This window comes from Salmo salar, chromosome ssa01 (genome assembly GCF_905237065.1).
Source record: "Salmo salar chromosome ssa01, Ssal_v3.1, whole genome shotgun sequence".
In the NCBI taxonomy this organism is placed as follows: Eukaryota; Metazoa; Chordata; class Actinopteri; order Salmoniformes; family Salmonidae; genus Salmo; species Salmo salar.
In genome coordinates this window covers 165,605,306-165,627,459 of record NC_059442.1, presented here as the reverse complement: position 1 = coordinate 165,627,459, position 22,154 = coordinate 165,605,306, and the positions used below count along the sequence as shown (strand labels likewise).

General features: G+C 40.3%; 2 protein-coding genes across 2 annotated transcripts; one reads left to right on the top strand and one right to left on the bottom strand.

The window, feature by feature from the left end:
- Positions 1 to 327: 327 nt before the first annotated feature.
- Positions 328 to 7,693, bottom strand: hint1 (histidine triad nucleotide binding protein 1). The gene is made up of 3 exons (NM_001141156.2): positions 7,561 to 7,693; positions 1,520 to 1,624; positions 328 to 649 (listed from the first exon to the last, which is right to left on the bottom strand). Exons 1-3 carry the CDS (start codon positions 7,669 to 7,671, stop codon positions 485 to 487), a joined length of 381 nt encoding a protein of 126 aa, NP_001134628.1. The 5' UTR covers positions 7,672 to 7,693; the 3' UTR covers positions 328 to 484.
- A 6,588-nt stretch (positions 7,694 to 14,281) lies between these two features.
- Positions 14,282 to 20,301, top strand: lyrm7 (LYR motif containing 7). Its single transcript, XM_014145361.2, has 5 exons — positions 14,282 to 14,480; positions 14,800 to 14,872; positions 15,523 to 15,593; positions 19,214 to 19,295; positions 19,927 to 20,301. The coding sequence occupies exons 1-5, from the start codon at positions 14,463 to 14,465 to the stop codon at positions 20,052 to 20,054; spliced, it is 372 nt and encodes a 123-aa protein (XP_014000836.1). The 5' UTR covers positions 14,282 to 14,462; the 3' UTR covers positions 20,055 to 20,301.
- Positions 20,302 to 22,154: the final 1,853 nt, after the last annotated feature.

Below are 22,154 nucleotides of genomic sequence, written 5' to 3'. Positions count from 1 at the left end.
CAAACTTTCACAAAGGGAACAATGGAAACAGAAAAAGCATATCATTAAAAAAAAACGAAATAAACTCATCGATTGGCAACTTCAAGTGCAACGATAATCATTCCCCTCACGGCAACTGTAGGCAGGAGCGCACACACAGCACAAGTACAAACGGCAAAGTAGGCAGCCATGCCTGCTACACCAGCTATATTCATGCAGGTTATAGTAGAGTGCATTTAAATTCCCATTCCATCATAAATAAATGGACATTCAGACAAGACCAGAATAAACCAAACATTTCCTGTCTCTGGGAGATTAAAGGCGAAGAAATGTCAATCAGACTGTGGCGCTTGTGAAGTGCATTTATTTACCATTGATATATCATCACATTAGGTCTACATGACAGACTGACAGTGAAATAAGTTGCATCAGGACAGCATTAGACTATCTGGGGATAAAGAGATGACGGATGGTAGTCAGGACGGTAGACGGTCTGTGTGGACAGTTAGCCGGGGGGCCAGCCCAACTGGCGTCCGCCCATCACGTGGATGTGGATGTGGTAGACGGACTGGCCACCGTCGGGCCCGTCGTTCAAGATCAGCCTGTAGCCCTTGGGCAGGCCGATCTGCTCGGCACACTTCTTGGCCACTATCATCATGTGGCCCAGGAGCTATGACATCACAAAGAAAGAAAAATGTTTATTTTTATTTAACCTTTATTTAACTAGGCAAGTCAGTTCAGAACAAATTCTTGTTTACAATGAAGGCCTACCAAAAGGCAAAAGGCCTCCTGCGGGGACGGGTCTGGGATAAAAAAATATATATATATATATGACAACACACACATCACGACAAGAGACACAACATAGCATGGCAGCAACACATGATAGACAAACCTTAATGAAACAAAATAAGAATGATGAATATTTATTGCAAATCCTAAGCGCTGGAATCCCATTCGGGCCAAACATTCTGAGAAATCACTGAACAACGTGCTTTAAGAGACTAAAACAACTATCCATTAGCAACTATGGATAAAAAAAATATTTTAAAAACATTTTATAAAAATGGCAAAATCCTTAACTGCTCATGACTCATAAAGCATTAAACATTATAGAATTGATTAGGCTTCATGTTCTAACAGGTCTCCAATGTTCTTTACATCTGAAACATGAACTGGATAAAAACATAGGCTACACCCATAACAGAACAAAATCCTTGAGTGCTAGGGACGTTTTCTGGCAGGTTTCCAATAGGTAAAGAGTTCCATCTGCTGGCCATTGATTGTCTACTACATTTGTCAACCAATCTATCCCTACAGAGCAACACTGCAAAAGGTTTTATTCCGGCCCAGCACAAACACAACAGACAACTAATCAAGGGTTCAATGTTTAGATTGACCAGTTAAACCAGCTGTGTTAGCGCTGGGGTGGAACAAAAGCTTACACACTGTAGCTCTCCCAGGATCAGGGGTTTGTCACTGGTCTAGGTTACAAAACCGATACAACTGAATTAATGAGTTGAGGTGGTGTCATACTTACAGCCGCATCACTGTCCTCTGCTTTTGACAGTTGCACAATTGGTTTTCTTGGGACAACCAAAAAATGAGTAGGGGCCTGTGGGGTAACATCATGGAAGGCTATGCACTGAAAACACACACAGAATAAAAGTAAATAGAAAATACTTATTAGTTAACAGGTTCAGTCGTGGCCAAAAGTTTTGAGAATGACACAAATATTCATTTTCAAAGTCTGCTGCCTCAGTTTGTATGATGGCAATTTGCATTTACCCCAGAATGTTATGAAGAGTGATCAGATGTATTGCAATTAATTGCAAAGTCCCTCTTTGCCATGCAAATGAACTGAATCCCCCAAAACCATTTCCGCTGCATTTCAGCCCTGCCACAAAAGGACCAGCTGACATCATGTTAGTGAAACTCTCATTAACACAGGTGTGAGTGTTGACGAGGACAAGGCTGGAGATCACTCCGTCATGCTGATTGAGTTCGAATAACAAACTGGAAGCTTCAAAAGGAGGGTGGTGCTTGGAATCATTGTTCTTCCTCTGTCAATCATGGTTACATGCAAGGAAACACATGCCATCATCATTGCTTTGCACAAAAAGGGCTTCACAGGCAAGGATATTGCTGCCAGTAAGATTGCACCTAAATCAACTATTTATCGGATCAAGAAGAACTTCAAGGAGAGCGGTTCAATTGTTGTGAAGAAGGCTTCAGGGCGCCCAAGAAAGTCCAGCAAGCGCCAGGACCGTCTCCTAAAGTTGATTCAGCTGCGGGATCGGGGCACCACCAGTACAGAGCTTGCTCAGGAATGGCAGCAGGCAGGTGTGAGTGCATCTGCACGCACAGTGAGGCGAAGACTTTTGGAGGATGGCCTGGTGTCAAGGGCAGCAAAGAAGCCACTTCTCTCCAGGAAAAACATTAGGGACAGACTGATATTCTGCAAAAGGTACAGGGATTGGACTGCTGAGGACTGGGGTAAAGTCATTTTCTCTGATGAATCCCCTTTCCGATTGTTTGGGGCATCCGGAAAAAGCTTGTCCGGAGAAGACAAAGTGAGCGCTACCATCAGTCCTGTGTCATGCCAACAGTAAAGCATCCTGAGACCATTCATGTGTGGGGTTGCTTCTCAGCCAAGGGAGTGGGCTCACTCACAATTTTGCCAAAGAGCACAGCCATGAATAAAGAATGGTACCAACACATCCTCCGAGAGCAACTTCTCCCAACCATCCAGGAACAGTTTGGTGATGAACAATGCCTTTTCCGGCATGATGGAGCACCTTGCCATAAGTGGCTCGGGGAACAAAACTTCGATGTTTTGGGTCCATGGCCAGGAAACTCCCACTGAGAACTTGTGGTCAATCCTCAAGAGGCGGGTGGACAAACAAAAACCCACAAATTCTGACAAACTCCAAGCATTGATTATGCAAGAATGGGCTGCCATCAATCAGGATGTGGCCCAGAAGTTAATTGACAGCATGCCAGGGCGGATTGCAGAGGTCTTGAAAAAGAAGGATCAACACTGAAAATAATGACTCTTTGCATCAACTTCATGTAATTGTCAATAAAAGCCTTTGACACATATGAAATGCTTGTAATTATACTTCAGTATTCCATAGCAACATCTGACAAAAATATCTAAAGACACTGAAGCAGCAAACTTTGTGGAAATTAATATTTGTGTCATTCTCAAAACTGTTGAGGCGTTACTACAGACCCAGGTTCGATCCCGGGCTAGTATCACAACCAGCCGTGGCCGAGAGTCCCGTAGGACGGCGCACAATTGGCCAAGCGTCGTCTGGGTTAGGGGAGGTGGCTTAACTTGGCTCATTGCACTCTAGCAACTCCTTGTGGTGGGCCGGGTGCCTGCAGGCTGACCCCGGTCACCAGTTGAACTGCGTTTCCTCCGATACATTGGTGCGGCTGGCTTCCGGGTTAAGCTGGCGGGTGTTAAGGAGTACGGTTAGGCGGGTCAAGTTTCGGAGGACGCATAACTCAACTTTCACTTCCCGAGCCCGTTGGTTGCAGTGATGAGACAAGATCGAAATTGGGAAGAAAAAGGGGGTAAAATAAATTGACAAAAAGACACCCTGTTGTTGTTCATGGTTTGGGGCGGCAGGTAGCATAGTGGTTAGAGCGTTGGAATAGTAACCGAAAGGTTGCAAGATCAAATCTCCGAGCTGACAAGGTAAAAATCTGTCGTTCTGCCCCTGAACAAGGCAGTTAAACCCACTGTTCCTAGGCCATCATTGAAAATAAGAATTTGTTCTTAACTGACTTGCCTAGTTAAATAAAGGTCAAATATATATATATATTTTAAATGGTTTATGCATCACGTTTTCTTGGCATGGTGCACTTTGACTGCAGCAACTCAGAAGCTTATTCTAAGCAAGACAAAGTCATTTTCACGATTTCACATTTTAGGTCTCATTCAGTAGTTTTTACCTGATTAAGTAGAATCCTGTTGGAAAATTATGTAAAAAGTACCATTATTATGACTAAAACATACGTTGAAAATGATACCATTGCTGCTTCCTGTTGTCATGGATTTTTTTTATTACAGCCGAGTGTCAAAACATCGGTTTCAAATGTCCAAAATCATAATCAATGTGCTGAAATAAATTGTGATGTGTTGAAGACCAAGACAACAAGTGCGGCGACATGTACCGTTTGCGCTCTTCTAAAAGACAAACCACAATGAACTTGGGTATAGTACATGTAACTGTGGATAGATGAGAACCTGTACTAGGCTTTTATCAACTCAACTCCTTGTGAGGACATTTTTACAGGTGATGGCCAATATGAAACGCCCATTTTTTGGGGGGACTGGATAATTTCAATGAATAATCTCTCCACAGGTAGCTCTAAATAGTGACAGGGGTTGGCTTTAATTTGAGTGATAGTGTAACCAGTGTAAAGTGTCTAGCTAGTTAGCGGTGCATGCTAGTGGCATTTCAATTGGTGACGTCACTTGCTTTGAGACCATGAAGTAGTTGCTGCAAGGGCAGAGGCTTTTGTGGAGCGATAGGTAAAGATGCTTTGTGGGCGGCAGTTGTTGATGTGTTCAGGTCTCTGGTTAGAGCCCAGGTTGGGGCGACGAGAGGGACGGAAGCAACACTGTTACATTGATGCTGTTGTCCCGGATTGCTGGTTGCTGAGGAGGAGGTGGTCAAAAGGGGGTAAGTGTAACTGGTGTGAAATGGCTAGCTAGTTAGCGGTGTGTGCGAGTGGCAATCGGTGAAATCACTCACTCCGAGACCTTGAAGTAGTTGTTTCCCTTGCCCTGCAAGTGCCGGGGCTTTTGTGGGGCGATAGGTAACGACGCTTCGTGGGAGGCAGTTGTTCAAACTCAGGTTGGGGCAAGGACAGAAGCAACACTGTTACAATAGCTTGACTACCAAATCAGTGTATTAGTTTGTGGCCCATTTTTTTTAAATACTGACAGCGCCACGAATTGTCTGCGCCGTTTTTGAGTTTGAAAATGACAAAGGTGTTAAAAAGGTAGACTCAGCTAAATAAGTTGCCACGAGCAGCACCAGATGTTGAGATGAGCGGGATGCAAGATTTCGCTCTCACACACAGTGCACAGGTTTGCTTCACGCTGTTCGAAGCACGGTAGCCAGGCCACCAAAACAGCAGAGAAGCTAAGCCTTGCGCTACAACAACCTCATGCATCATTTACACATCGGCAGACATTCACTTTCAATGGAAAGAAAGCGAGAGAAGCGGATTGGACGCTCCGCAGCATTATGTTAATGAGGGGCGGGCTGTGCAAAGGGGTGATCCAAGTAACAGAGGAGAGCAACATCTTCATGAGGTTCTACGGGCTGCAGATTCTTCCTGTGGGCAGGGGGACCGTTGAGTGATGAGAACATGGCGAGGGACCTGAACAGGGCGGGACTAAAGTTGGGGAAAGCTGAACTTTATTGAAATCCTCTGCGATATCGTGACTAGATGTTGACCGATTAATCGGCATGGCCACCTGTTACGCGAGTGCAGCAAGGAGCCAAGGTAAGTTGCTAACTAGCATTAAACTTATCTTATAAAAAAATCAATATTAACATAATCACTAGTTAACTACACATGGTTGATGACATTACTAGGTTAACTAGCTTGTCCTGCGTTGCATATAATCAATGCGGTGCCTGTTAATTTATCATCGAATCACAGCCTACGTCGCCAAGCGGGGGATGATTTAACAAAAACACAATCGCGAAAAAAGCACAATCGTTGCACGAAAATACACACAAGTATATATTTTTAAACCTGCATATTTAGTTAAAAGAAATTCATGTTAGCAGGCAATATTAACTAGGAAAATTGTGTCACTTCTCTTGCGTTCATTGCACGCTGAGTCAGGGTATATGCAACAGTTTGGGCCGCCTGGCTCGTTGCGAACTAATTTGTCCGAATTTTACATAATATTGAAGTTTGTGCAATGTAACAGCAATATTTAGACTTAGGGTTGCCGCCCATTCAATAAAATACGGAACGGTTCTGTATTTCACTGAAAGAATAAACATTTTGTTTTCAAAATGATAGTTTCCGGATTTGACCATATTAATGACCTAAGGCTCGTTTTTCTATGTGTTTATTATATTATAATTAAATCTATGATTTGATATTTGATAGAGCAGTCTGACTGAACGGTGGTAGGCAGCAGCAGGCTCATAAGCATTCATTCAAACTTTACTGTGTTTGCCAGCAGCTCTTAGCAATGCTTGATTCACAGCGCTGTTTATGACTTCACACCTATCAACTCCTGAGATTAGGTCTGGCAATATTAAAGTGCCTATTAGAACATCCAATAGTCAAGGATATATGAAATACAAATGGTACAGAGAGAAAATAGTCGACGCGTCATTATTCCTATAATAACTACAACCTAAAACTTCTTAACTGGGAATATTGAAGAACTGGGAATATTGAACCACCAGCTTTCATATGTTCTCATGTTCTGAGCAAGGAACTTAAACGTTAGCTTTTTTTACATGGCACATATTGCACTTTTACTTTCTTCTCCAACACTGTGTTTTTGTATTATTTAAACCAAATTGAGCATGTTTCATTATTTATTTGAGACTAAATAGATTAATTAATGTATTATATTAAGTTAAAATAAAAGCGTGTATTCAGTATTGTTGTAATTGTCATTACAAAAAGAAATAAAAAATCTGCAGATTAATCGGTATCGGCTTTTTTTGGTCCTCCAATAATCGGTATCTGTGTTGAAAAATCATAATCAGTCGACCTCTAATTGTGACGCAAGTAACCAATCAAAGCGCACCATAGCTTCCAACCCCTACTGGATTGGTTGTTCATGCGTAGCGCTACCTACCTTGCTTGCTAGCACTCACATGAGGGAGAAGCTAGCATGGCTAGGTGAGTGCTGATTGTATAGTGTAAATGGCTGGTAAATTGTTGTGGAAATTGCCCCATTATACTTTTCACTTTCTGCATCTACTTCATATAGCTGAGTCTACCTTTAAGTCCTGCGACAGACAGACAGACAGACAGAGACAGACAGACAGGGGCGTCAAAAAACCAAAAAAAATGGTACCAGAACCAAATATATTCATCTGATTCAAGCTATCGATTTAATGTCAGCGTGATGATTATACACTTTTTAGCATCTCCAATCTGAGATAAAAGGATGAGTTGAAAATGCAAGCTTGTGTAATTTAGCAGTAACACGTTGTACATAATAGGGAAATTTGCCTAATTTAAAATAGTTCAATATGTCAAAGTAAATAACTATTTTAGTATATAATAGTAAACGTAGCAAACTCACATTTTTACAACAATGACATACATTTCTGAACGTTTGACGTCCCTGATTTTACAGTTCATTTTCAGCCAGCTAACTAGCCCACTTGTATTTGTCTAAATACCTGGGTAATAACGGATTCATTTACAATTGGTGTGTCTCTATCAGTTTAACGTTAGCTAACCAAAGACTCAGCTAGCTAGCTAGGTGGCTTAACCGTACCATACTGTGTGGTTAACTCGATTAATGGTGTTTGCATGAAAATTAGCGTATAGATACAAATAATGAATTCACACCTGATCATCTTCAAATAATATTTTTGCAGGAATCTCCTTGCGAATGATTTTGCCGAAGATTGTATCTCCGCCGGCCTGGGCAACCTGAGCTTTTGCTATCTCCTCCGACATGTTGCTAGACTTTGGTCTTTGTAGTACGCATGCGTTTGAACCTCGACCTCATAGGTTAAAGTTCATGGGCTCTGCAGAACGACAAATCTTGCGCACAACGATTGTTTAAAAAAGATTGAATGCCATTTTTGGATTGTCTGTATCACTGAGGTATAATAAGAACGTGCTGAATCATCGAGGACAGTACAGAATAGAGAGGTTAAAACTGCTTATACAATTATACCATACCAGTGTTTTACTTGCTATATTGTATTTACTTCGCCACCATGGCCTTTACCTCCCTTATTTCACCTCATTTGCTCACATTGTATATAGACTTATTTTTCTACTGTATTATTTATTGACTGTATGTTTGTTTTACTCCATGTGTAACTCTGTGTTGTTGTATGTGTCGAACTGCTTTGCTTTATCTTGTCCAGGTCGCAATTGTAAATGAGAACTTGTTCTCAACTTGCCTACCTGGTTAAATAAAGGTGAAATAAATAAAAATAAATAAACAATAGAAGTCACACTTGTAGGCCAAGTTGACGAGCTAAACTCATGCGTATAAACAACGGTCTCTTGCGCCACGCTGCGCATGTGCAGGCCGTCAAATCAAAGGTACACCTTCGATATAAAGTTGTTTTTGACAAAAATGAAAACGTGTCAGTTTGTCAGTCTCACGAAGTTGGAGTAATAACAAGATCGGATAGTAAAGGCATTGGCTAAAATCTAGTTGAGCCTTCAGCTTTCGAGAAAATTAACAACTAAGGAAGAATGTTTAATAACTTCTCTAATTTACTTCTCCCCCAAACCAACCGCTTGGTCGGTTTCGCAAGCTTTCCCGAAAGTCTCGCGATGTTGCGCCCCTGGGTTTAGAAACTCTGTGGTATCAGCACTTCATACAGTTAACACCGTGGGCGCGGAAGCACGGGTGTTAGACATACAATAATGAGACAGATATTTCACCAGATCTATAAATGTGAAGGTGGAACGAGATAGATGTTGGCAGAAATTCTGCACATTTTCTCATAGATTAAACATTTGATCTCAACAGAGTTTGCTGTTCTTAAAACTATAATATGTTATGAACAGAGTGGACTAAGGTCTGTAGACTTTACCCTTTCCTAAAGTAAAACAAATCTCGCGTTGTTTAGGAGTGCAAAGGGGTATTTAGGTATTGCACACGCGCACTACACAGAGTAGGAGTTCCCAAACCGAAATATGCAAATATTTGCTAGAACGCGCCAATAAGATCTCGCTAACTTGTGCTTAGATCCGCCCACCAGGACTCATCTGAGAGACTGTGGTCTATCTAAAGTTAATTAAAACATCTTTGGTGTAACCATTAGTCTAGCAACTAAAACTAAGAGTTTCTATTGGACAAATTCAGCTAGGTTACTCCCCGTTTCGTTCTGTTGGCTTCCGTTTAAGAAACGTTTTGCAACAGAATGAATACGCCCCTGGCTAACCTGAATTTTATACATAGAGATAGAGGACTTCTTCGATGTCATGGCGTTCGCACATTTTGTTTGTCTATGACGCCACCGACTGTGCTGTAGTATGTGGTCGATCACGTTACATTTTGTGATATAAAACTAAAAGGGAAGGTGAAAAATAACAAAATGTGCACCACCAACTCACCCTACACATACACCGAGTGCACAAAACATGAAGAACACCTTCCTAATATTGAGTTGACCCCCCTTGTTCTTGACACAAACCGGTGCGCCTGGCACCTACTACCATACCGCCGTTCAAAGGCACTTGAATCTTTTGTCTTGCCCTTGGTGGTTCCAAACTTCTTCCATTTGCCGATTCACCCTCTGAATGGCACACATACACAAGCCATGTCTCAATTATCTCAAAGTTAAAAAATCCTTCTTTAACCTGTCTCCTCCCCTTCATCTACACTGATTGAAGTGGATTTAAAAAGTGACATCAATATGGGATCATAGCTTTCACCTGGATTCACCTGGTCAGTTTATGTCATGGACAGAGCAGCTGCTCATAATGTTTTGTACACTCAGTGTATATATACCACTATTTCCAAAAAACATTTAAATCACCATTACTTTGACCCTAACTGATCTAACATCAGGCCGAAGGTCTAGAAGGACAGGATCTCAACCTGTCTCTTTCACACAAAAAAAACAACATCATATACAGTGCGTTTGGAAAATATTCAGACCCTTTGACTTTTTCCACATTTTATTACGTTACAGCCTTATTCTAAATTGGATAAAACATGTTAAAAAATCTCATAAATCTACACACAATAAACCATAATGACAAAGCAAAAACTGTTTATAAAAAATAAAAATCTAATGTATTAAAAATAAACTACGGCAATATCACATTCATAAGTATTCAGATTCTACACTATTCAAATCACTGAAATCACATAAGTATTCAGACCCTTTACTCAGTACTTTGTTGAAGAACCTTGGGCAGCGGTTACAGCCTCGAGTCTTCTTGGGTATGACGCTACAACCTTGGCACACCTGTATTTGGGGAGTTTCTTCCATTCTTCTCTGTAGATCCTCTCAAGCTCTGTCAGGTTTGATGGGAAGCATCGCTGCACAGCTATTTTCAATTCTCTCTAGAGATGTTCGATCAGGTTCAAGTCCGGGCTCTGGCTGGGCCACTCAAGGACATTCAGAGACGTGTCCCGAAGCCACTCCTGCGCTGTCTTGGCTGTGTGCTTAGGGTCGTTGTCCTGTTGGAAGGTAAACCTTCGCCCCAGTCTGAGGTCCTGAGCGCTCTGGAGAATCTTTTCATCAAGGATCTCTCTGTACTTTGCTCCTTTCATCTTTGCCTTGATCCTGACTAGTCTCTCAGTCCCTGCCGCTTACAAACATCCCCACAGCATGATGCTGCCACCACCATTCTTCACTGTAGGGATGGTGGCAGGTTTCTTCCAGACGTGACGCTTAGCATTCAGGCCGAAGAGTTCAATCTTGGTTTCATCAGACCAGAGAATCTTGTTTCTTTTGGTAAACCCCAAGCGGGCTGTCATGTGCCTTTTACTGAGGAGTGACTTCCGTCTGGCCACTCTAACATAAAGGCCTGATTGGTGGAGTGCTGCAGAGATGGTTGTCCTTCTGGAAGGTTCTCCAGTCTCCACAGAGGAACTCTAGAGCTCTGTCAGAGTGACCATCGGGTTCTTGGTCACCTCCCTGACTAAGGCCCTTCTCCCCCGATTGCTCAGTTTGGCCGGGCGGCCAGCTCTAGTAAGAGTCTTGGTGGTTCCAAACTTCTTCCATTTAAGAATGATGGAGGCCACTTTATATTTGGGGACCTTCAAAGCTGCAGAATTGTTTTTGTACCCTTTCACAGATCTTTGTCTCGACACTATCCTGCCTCGGAACTCTACGGACAATTCCATTGGCTCATGGCTTGGTTTTTGTTCTGACATCCACTGTCAACTGTGGGAGCTTATATAGACAGGATTGTGCCTTTCCAAATCATGTCCAATCAATTGAATAAACCACAGGTGGACACCAATAAAGTTGTAGAAACATCTTAAGGATGATCAATGTAAACAGGATGCACCTGAGCTCAATTTCAAGTCTCATAGCAAAGGGTCTGAATTAGCAAAAATGTCTAAAAACCTGTTTTCGCTTTGTCATTATGGGGTATTGTGTGTAGAATGATGAGGATTTTTTTAAAATCCATTTTAGAATAAGGCTGTAACGTAACAAAATGTGGAAAAAGTCAAAGGGTTTGAATACTTTCCGAATGCAATGTACAATACAAAAATAAAATGAATCCAAAAACCCATCCCACTCCTTCAGTCATAGTCCAAATCACATCCCTACCTAAAATTTCCCCAAAAAACATTGAGCCGCATTCACAACGATGCCTGTTTTCTAAGATTTCCTCTTTGTTAGCGCTGTGCCGTTCATAACCAATGCAATAAACAACACCTTTTTAACAATAAAGTCCACCTTTTTAACATGCAACATGTCACGATCCTGTTGTTACAGGGTATGTCACATAACCCAAATATACAAGCGACTCTTCTTCAAAGAACAAAAGAATGGTTGGAGTGGTTCGTCCTCGTGCACCAACCACTACATTCACCATACGGTCAGTCGGCATGCACCAACCACTACATTCACCATACGGGTCAGTCAGCGTGCACCAGCCACTACATTCACCATACGGGTCATTCGGCGTGCACCAGCCACTACATTCACCATACGGGTCAGTCGGCGTGCACCAACCACTGCATCTACTCCTTCAATTAAATCCTCTGCACTCTGCACTCATTTCTAGCGCCATTCCACTCCAGAGATAAAAAAAAAAAACTTTAAATAATTTATCTTTCGTCTCACTGTGTTTTCAGAATTTTCAGTCAATTCGCAACTGGTTGAATCTCAGTGGAGAAATCATCAGAGAGAAATCATCAGAGAGAGTGAAACAGCTCTCCTTTGTCTCAGTATGTGTAGCTCATGTATCTGATGCTGTCTGGAACTAAAAAGGATGACATGTTGCCACAGTAGCATTTGATTGATTGATTGATTGATTGATTGATTGATTGATTGATTGATTGATTGATTGATTGATTGATGCCAGCAAGCATCCCTTGATAAAATCACATCCTAAGCAAAACATAATTTCAGATAAACGTATGTTTCTGGTCTGCTTGTCCTGTCCTGCAGTAGGTATCTTGCTGAATTGGCCCTTTCCTAAACTTTGGATGGAGATGGATGGAGATGTGGATTTGAACTTGTGGTTTTGACTTATTCTCTGTACAGGCCAATGATTATGACAGCGATTTTGATCTAATCTTAAATTAATATATTGTGCCACTGGCCTGAGACGATTGCAGTTCAATATGTAGCCTAGTAGGCTCACGTTAACTAGCTAGCTAACTAACTTAGCAGGTTCATTGTTGCCCATGTGAAGAAGTTAGGCTAGCAAGCATTTTATCTAGGCATTGGTGTTTACAACAAGTCTACAAGTAGGGCGAGTCAACTTTAATTTTTTTACTTGTGCACTCACGGTATGCGCACGCACACACACACAACACACACACACACACACACACACACACACACACACACACACACACACACACACACACACACACACACACACACACACACACATTCACACGCACACACAGACAGACAGACAGAAATCGGTACTATGTTATTTCACACATGGTATTTAGCAACATTGATTGGACTAAATTGTTTTTGGTATCTTTAAACCTCTACGGGATCGGTGTCCCCCCAAGGGACGGTTGAGCTAACGTGTGCTAATGTGATTAGCATGACATTTTAAGTAACAGGAACATTTCCCAGGACATAGACATATCTGATATGGGCAGAAAGCTTAAAGTCTTGTTAATCTAACTGCACTGTCCAATTTACAGTAGCTATTACAGTGAAATAATGCCATGCTATTGTTTGAGGAGAGTGCACAGTTATGAACTTGAAAATGTATTAATAAACCAATTAGGCACATTTGGGCAGTCTTGATACAACATTTTGAACAGAAATGCAATGGTTCATTGGATCAGTCTAAAACTTTGCACATACACTGCTGCCATCTAGTTGCCAACATCTAGATTGTACCTAGATTCCTAAGTCATATATTAGCCTTTCTCTTGCGTTTCAAAGATGCTGTTTTTTCTTTGTATTATCTTTTACTAGATCTAATGTGTTATATTCTCCTACATTAATTTCACATTTCCACAAACTTCAAAGTGTTTAATTTCAAATGGTATCAACAATATGCATATCCTTGCTTCAGGTCCTGAGCTACAGGCAGTTAGGAAAAGGGGGATACCTAGTCAGTTGTCCAACTGAATGTATTCAACTGAAATGTGTCTTCAGCATTTAACTCAACCCCTCTGAATCAGAGAGGTGCAGGGAGTTGCCTTAATCGTCATCCATGTCTTTGGCATCCGGGGAACAGTGGGTTAACTGCCCTGCTCAGGGGCAGGACAACAGATTTTTACCTTGTCAGCTCGGGATTTGATCCAGCAACCTTCCAGTTACTGGTCCAACGCTCTAACCACTAGGCTAAGTTAAATTTGGGTATGTAGTTTTAGCCGAAAATTGAAAAGAAGGTTCTGATCCTTTAAGTTTGTTTTCAGTGTATTAAACTAAGCATATCTAGTCTTGTTGATTTGATGATGTTTAAATGTTTAAGTTGAAATGTTGCTGGAATAGCGGTGCTCCTGTTGTCTTTGTGCTGACTTGCAGTAACTCTGTTGTTCTAAATCAGTAGTTGTTTAGTAAACTGTCAAAAACATTAACTTGCTTGACCATGATGCTGGCCATATAATTGTTTGTTACATACAATATTTGCTTTGTGGACTGACACCAGTCAGATGTTGCTCTGTGGGTTTGCGATGAAACAAACATATGTGTAGTTGAATTTATTCGGCCATTGTGTGACTGTTGTATTTTTGTTGTCAAGGCCTTATTGTATGTCACGGTGGCGTATGAACGAATGGGTTATAGAGCAAATAACACAATTATCACAAAATAGGTTGTAATATGGCTTTTTTTTACTGGCTTGGCTTTCCCAGTGATTTTACCCACGCACCGCTACCGCTACAGGGTCAACGGGAAGGATCAGTCAATGAAGTTGGAACTCCCACCCAGTTGACCACATTAAAATGGTGGAAGCCCTTATAATGGTGTTGCCCATGCAAAAATGGCCTTTGGGCCACTAGAGGCCTCTATCATTCTTCATGATTCCATTCGCTCTCTGATGCTGCTGCATTGTGCCTGTATTGCGCCTGTATTGCCTATTGCTTACAGTCGATTCTGTTCAGTTGTAAAGTCAAGATGGCTTCTCGTTTGAAGGTGATTGTGAAAACGTTAAGATTTTGGCATGTTTTTGTATTATATATTGCTTCCAAAGCATTAGATTTTTTTTATACGACTGAAAACAATATAAAAATAGTAATTCGTGCTCATCTGGATAGCCGTATAAGATAAACCAGCTCACATGTTTTAGCATTTGAACTAGCTATCAAGCTAGTAAACTAGCCTAGCTGGCTATATTAGCTAATTTACTTAGGCTTGGCCATCAAAAAGGTAATGAATAATTGCTTGTAGTGTTATTGTAGTGCCCATAGAGATTCTTGTATGTTAAAGGTTATTTCATCGTTTCTTTTCATAGGTCCTCAGAGTGTTCAAAGCACTGCACAGAACAAGAATGGAGTTGTTCAAAGAAGATACCAGAGCATTGACAGGTATATGAGTAGCTAGATAGTAGACAGTTGATTATTTTTAATAAGTGGAATAAGTTGTGTAGTGCTAGATAGATGGTAATGTTAAACATACACTTGAGCATACAAAACATTAAGAACACCTGCTCTTCATGACATAGACTAACCAGGTGAATCCAGGTGAAAGCTATGATCCCATATTGATGTCACTTGAAAAATCCACTTCAATCATTGTAGATGAAGGGGATGATACAGGTTAAAGAAGGATTTTTAAAAAAAAGCCTTGAGACAATTGAGAGACGGAGTGTGTATGTGTGCCATTCAGAGGGTGAATGGGCAAGACAAAATATTTAAGTGCCTTTGAACAGGGTATGGTAGTAGGTGCCAGGCGCACCGGTTTGTGTTAAGAACTGCAACGCTGCTGCATAATATGGTTCAATCAAACCACATGTCAACAAACTCTGTCAGTGCATTTGTGACAAATTGAACAAAATTGTTGCATATTGTCATGCAAAATTTCAAAATGTCTGCAACAAAATCTAGCATTTTACACTGCAAGTATCACAAAAAAAATCCGTCTGAAATCCTGGAGGGATATGTGTAGTAGCAGTGACTGTAACAGCTGTTTGACCTGACTAGCTTTTTATTTTATTTTTTATTTTCAACCCCCTAAGCTGCAAGACGGAAGATAAATGAAGAATTCAGGAAAAACAAAAATGAGACCTCGGAGGAAAACATCAATCAGGTATAGTAGGGTTTGCATTCATTCATCAGGAGAGGTGAGTCTTATCGATGATATGAGCTAGCACTCTTGGTTCAAAGCTTAGTCTACATATCCAGCATGCGTATGTAACAGATGTAAATCGTACTCTCCTTGCGTTGTGTTTTCTCCTAAAAAATCACATCAGCCAGTGGTCCCAGTTGAGCATCATTTATTTCTGTTAAATAGGAAAAAGCACGGTAGTTGTGCAGGGCTTAACGATATTGATGGCTGTCGATGGCAAAATCTGTAGCATGAAGACAACTGTGTTAGCAGTGGGTTTATGTGACCATTACATTGGTGTATGCTAGCTAACACACTTATTTACAGCAATCATATGCCAAAGCAAATCCCAGAAAGCCCCTCAATCCCTAACAGGTACCATATACCCACACATGTATAAATCAGTAATGTACAGCAATAACATAAACACTCTGCAAAAAAAAGGAGAAAAAAAAGTTTGAAGACTGCGTTTCCTTAACTGTAGATTGTATTGTTTGCATTGACAACAGTAGCTATTGGTAAAATAGAAAACTGTATTCAGAATGTGACCTACCCCTTGCATCACATTTTCATACTGGGAAGACCTGACGTTCGCAATCTCCCCCTATCTGCAAGCGGGGCCAATCACAACACGCCTTATTGTCATCAGAGTTGATCCAACCAATAAGAATGCTTGAACATTAAATACACCTTTCTTTAGAGGCAAGTGGAAACACAACCAACCCTGTTACACATATTGATGACTGGTATGTGGTAATGTTAAACATACACTTGTTTAACCTCTATGGGCTAGGTGGGACGCTTGCTACTCAACAACCAGTGGAATCCCGTGGCGCGATATTCAAATACCTTAGAAATGCTATTTCTTCAATTTCTCAAACATATGACTATTTTACACCATTTTAAAGACAAGACTCTCGTTAACCTGTTAGGGCTAGGGGGCAGTATTGACACGGCTGGATAAAAAACATACCCGATTTAATCTGGTTACCACTCCTACCCAGTAACTAGAATATGCATATACTTATTACATATGGATAGAAAACACCCTAAATTTTCTAAAACTGTTTGAATGGTGTCTGTGAGTATAACAGAACTCAAATGGCAGGTCAAAACCTGAGAGATTCCTTTACAGGAAGTGGCCTGTGTGACCATTTCTTGAACTTCTTTTCCATCTCTATCATTTACTAAGGATCTCTGCTCTAACGTGACACTTCCCACGTCGTCCATAGGCGCTCAGAGCCCGGGGAAAAAACAGAATGTCGTCATTCCAGCCCCAGGCTGAAACACATTATCGCCTTTCTCAAGTGGCCGATCAAGGGACACTGGGCTTATGCGCGTGACCCGACCGCCCCCGCCTTTGGGATTTTTTTCCTCTGTTTGCCGAAAAGGAGATTCCCTGTCGGAATATTATCGCTTTCTACGAGAAAAATGTCGTAAAAATTGATTTTAAACAGCGGTTGACATGCTTCGAGTACGGTAATGGAATATTTAGAATTTTATTGTCACGAATTGCGCCATGCGCGCGACACTTCTTTACTATTTCGGATAGTGTCTGGAACGCACGAACAAAACGCCGCTATTCGGATATAACGATGGATTATTTTGGACCAAACCAACATTTGTTATTGAAGTAGCATTCCTGGGTGTTTATTCTGACGAAGACAACAAAAGGTAATCAAACTTTTATAATAGTAAATATGATTATGGTGAGTGCTAAACTTGCCGGGTGTCTAAATAGCGAGCCCGTGATGCCTGGGCTATGTACTTAGAATATTGCAAAATGTGCTTTCACCAAAAAGCTATTTTAAAATCGGACATATCGAGTGCATAGAGGAGGTCTGTATCTATAATTCTTAAAATAATTGTTATGCTTTTTGTGAACGTTTATCGTGAGTAATTTAGTAAAATGTTAGCGAATTCCCCGGAAGTTTGCCTTTTTGAAATCGGACAGTGTGGTTAGATTAACGAGAGTCTTGTCTTTAAATAGCTGTAAAATAGTCATATGTCTGAGAAATTGAAGTAATAGGATTTTTAAGGTTTTGAAAATCGCGCCACAGGCTGGCAGTGGCTGTTACGTAGGTGGGACGCAAGCGTCCCACCTAGCCCATAGAGGTTAATCTAACCACACTGTCCGATTTCAAAAAGGCTTTACAACGAAAGCAAAACATTAGATTATGTCAGCAGAGTACCCAGCCAGAAATAATCAGACACCCATTTTTCAAGCTAGCATATAATGTCACAAAAACCAAAACCACAGCTAAATGCAGCACTAACCTTTGATGATCTTCATCAGATGACACTCCTAGGACATTATGTTATACAATACATGCATGTTTTGTTCAATCAAGTTCATATCAAAAACCAGCTTTTTACATTAGCATGTGATTAGCATGTGACTAGCATTCCCACCGAACACTTCCGGTGAATTTACTAAATTACTCACGATAAACGTTCACAAAATACATAACAATTATTTTAAGAATTATAGATACAGAACTCCTTTATGCAATCGCTATGTCCAATTTTAAAATAGCTTTTCGGTGAAAGCACATTTTGCAATATTCTGAGTAGATAGCCCGGCCATCACAGGCTAGCTATTTTGACACCCACCAAGTTTGGTACTCACCAAACTCAGATTTACTATAAGAAAAATTGGATTACCTTTGCTGTTCTTCGTTAGAATGCACTCCCAGGACTTCTACTTCAATAACAAATGTTGGTTTGGTTCCAAATAATCCATAGTTATATCCAAATAGCGGCGTTTTGTTCGTGCGTTCAAGACACTATCCGAAGGGTAAAGAAGGGTGACGCGCCCGGCGCGTTTCGTGACAGAAAAATTCTAAATATTCAATTACCGTACTTCGAAGCATGTCAAACGCTGTTTAAAATCAATTTTTATGCGATTTTTCTCATAAAAAAGCGATAATATTCCGACCGGGAAACCCTGTTTTCGTTCAAAGACTGAAAATGTAAACATGGTGGAGTCTCGTGCACGCGCGCCCCAGCCTCATTGTTCTCAGATCGACCACTTACCAAATGCGCTACTGTTTTTCAGCCATGGCCTGCAAAGTCATCATTCAACGTTCTGGCGCCTTCTGAGAGCCTATGGGAGCATTAGAAAATGTGACGTTATGCCAGAGATCCCCTGTTTTGGATAGAGATGATCAAGAAATGGTCAGAGAGGGCGCTTCCTGTTTGAAATCTTCTCAGGTTTTGGCCTGCCAAATGAGTTCTGTTATACTCACAGACACCATTCAAACAGTTTTAGAAACTTTAGGGTGTTTTCTATCCAAATCAAACAATTATATGCATATTCTAGTTACTGGGCAGGAGTAGTAACCAGATTAATTCGGGTACGTTTTTTATCCGGCCGTGCAAATACTGCCCCCTATCCCTAACAGGTTAACAGTTTTTCCTAGCCACCGTGCTTCTACATCTGCATTGTTTGCTGTTTGGGGTTTTAGGCTGGGTTTCTGTACAGCACTTTGAGATATCAGCTGATGTAAAAAGGGCTATATAAATACATTTGATTGATTGATTGATGTGTCTAGAGACTGAGCACAATAGAGATTGTTCATATTTCTACTGTATTTTTCCAGATGATTAAAATGGCCGCTGGTGTGGAAGTGTTTCTTCGTCAAGATGTCGTACAAGCCGAGCATGTAGCTGAAGATAGGATTCGTAAGTTATTTTCTTTTTAAACAAACAAGTCTAATACATCAAGAAAAGGAAAACTTTTTTTGCTATATTTTTTGGCACACTGGGTAATGAGAAACACAACAATTACAGCAGTCATATATATATATATATATATATATGTATATATATATATATATATATATATATGTATATATATATATATATATATATATATATATGTATATATATATATATATATATGTATATATATATGTATATATATATATATATATATATATATATATGTATATATATGTATATGTATATATATGTATATATATATATGTATATGTATATATATGTATATATATGTATATATATGTATATATATGTATATGTATATGTATATATATATATATGTATATGTATATATATATATATGTGTGTATATAGATATATATATGTGTGTGTGTATATATGTGTATATATATATATATATATATATATATATATATGTGTGTATATATATATATATGTGTGTATATATATATATGTATGTATGTATGTATGTATGTATGTATATATATATATGAATAGGGGTTTAGGCTATGCCCACAGGGGTTTGTTTTCCACATTTAGCCTCCAGTGTTTCCTGTGTCTTTTCATTTCACAGAACTCCGACCTAGAGAGAGCCTTCTTCTGGAAAACGTACCGTACTGCGATACACCTAGAAAAAGGTCTTCTTCCAACAATGCACCAAAGCAAAGTTGTAACGATGCACCAATTACACGATGTGAATGACCAACGATAACAGCTGAAGGCTTTATTTCTCACTCCTCTGGAAGATTTTAAGTGTAATTCCTGACATCAATTACGGAACATACAGTATGTAATTATATGATGTGTGTGTGTGGGGGGGGGGGTGTTAAGAATTTGTCATACAAATGTGGTAGTTGTAGATTTGGTGATATTCATTGTAAATGCATATTATTTTGTTTGCTGCTATATATGTTGATTTCTTGTTGAATGAATGACTGTTATACCATTACTGAGTTGTGTTGTGTGACTTTGAGAACAGTACCAGATTTAGTATCGTAATACTCGATACCAAAAAGATACCAAGGGAAAAACATAAGGTGTATTAGCCATAGTCACAGAATGGCACTTTTGAGTTCACTATCAATACATTTCAATTGTAAAATGTTTCATGTATGCATTAATTAATCAACTACACTCATACAATGTGACTTTTTTTTTAGCAATCTAACTACATAACAATAATTTATTTGAGTGGTAAATCTCTAGTCTATTGATAAACTGGGTACATCAAAATGTAGCCTAGGCCTATTTACAATACAGGTGAATGCATATTCAATAGAAGTGTGTGCATGCATTGAGTTATTGAGCTTGTTTTGGCTGATTTCATGGAAAACGATCTGTTTCCCTTCAATTTGGGACTCGTTTTATTGTACTGATCAACATTGTATAGAAGAAGAAATAATATAATTTTATAAAAGTGCGCGCGCTAAAACCATTTGAGATAATTCCATTGGTCGTTAAGTGAATTCTCTACTCCCCCGGGGCACGGTGCCATGAAAAAGGATCTCCACTCACCCGGGGCACCGTGCCATGAAAAAAAGGATCTCCACTCACCCGGGTCACCGTGCCATGAAAAAAGGATCTCCACTCACCCGGGGCACCGTGCCATGAAAAAAGGATCTCCACTCACCCGGGGCACCGTGCCATGAAAGAAGGATCTCCACTCACCCGGGGCACCGTGCCATGAAAAAAGGATCTCCACTCACCCGGGGCACGGTGCCATGAAAAAAGGATCTCTACTCACCCGGGGCACGGTGCCATGAAAAAAAGATCTCCACCACTCGGGTTCGGGGCTCGAGCAAAGATGATCTTGACTGGGAGAGACGTGACGAATCAAGATTTGGATGACTAGCAGCATTGAAGTCAGCTATATTTTGTGTTATGGTTTGCAAGGTGCTAATTACAACGTGATATCTTGACGAACATTTGTTTACGGGCCTGAAAATGAATTATCTTTTGATGTGGCATGAATAGTTCCAGTTCACGTACCAGTTATCAATATGTATACTGGATATGCAGACTAAGCTTTGAACCAAGAGCGTTAGTTTACATCATCAAACTAATGGACATTGTTGCCGTTTTTGCATTATTCAAAGGTGTTAACGTCTGTACACGTCTGTGATCCTCTCGATCAGTAGACGACGCCAGTGACCACAGGTAATGCTGCTTGCATAAAAAGTGGGAAACTCGGAAAATACTTGTAAACTGGAAGAAACGAGTTGTGTGCGTTCACGTGCTTTGAACTCGTTGATAACGCCGATTTAGTTAATGGCAAACAAGCTGCAACAACCATAAAATAAAAGTACAGATATCATCCTCGTAAACAAATCAATAGATTGTATTTGGACATGTTTTTTTTTGTGTGTGGCATTTAACTGCCAAAAATGATGTTATCAAGGTAATTTCCTTTGTATGTGATGTCAAAGTTCAGAATGTGGGAGAAGTCGGAGCTCAGAGATGATGTCCCACAGGTTGGGGAGCGTTCAAGTGGATTTTTTCCCCCAGCTTTGTTTGGTTAATGTGTGTGTCAATACTGTAGCCATATGGCTGTTTCCCAGACACAGAATAAGCCTAGATCTACAGTTCTACAAGGGCTATAAAATAACCCTAAAGTAGATGCTTTTTCATTATTACACTTAAAATAGAGAAGGACTACTAAAACACACAGAGGAGGGTAGGAAGATGGCGGAAGCGGATGTTCTGTTTGAAGCAGATGACGCTTGGAGTGGAGTGGAGATGAGAGTGAGAGGAATTGGATTACAAAATTAAACAAGACAAGTAAAGTGGTAGTAAAATCTAGTA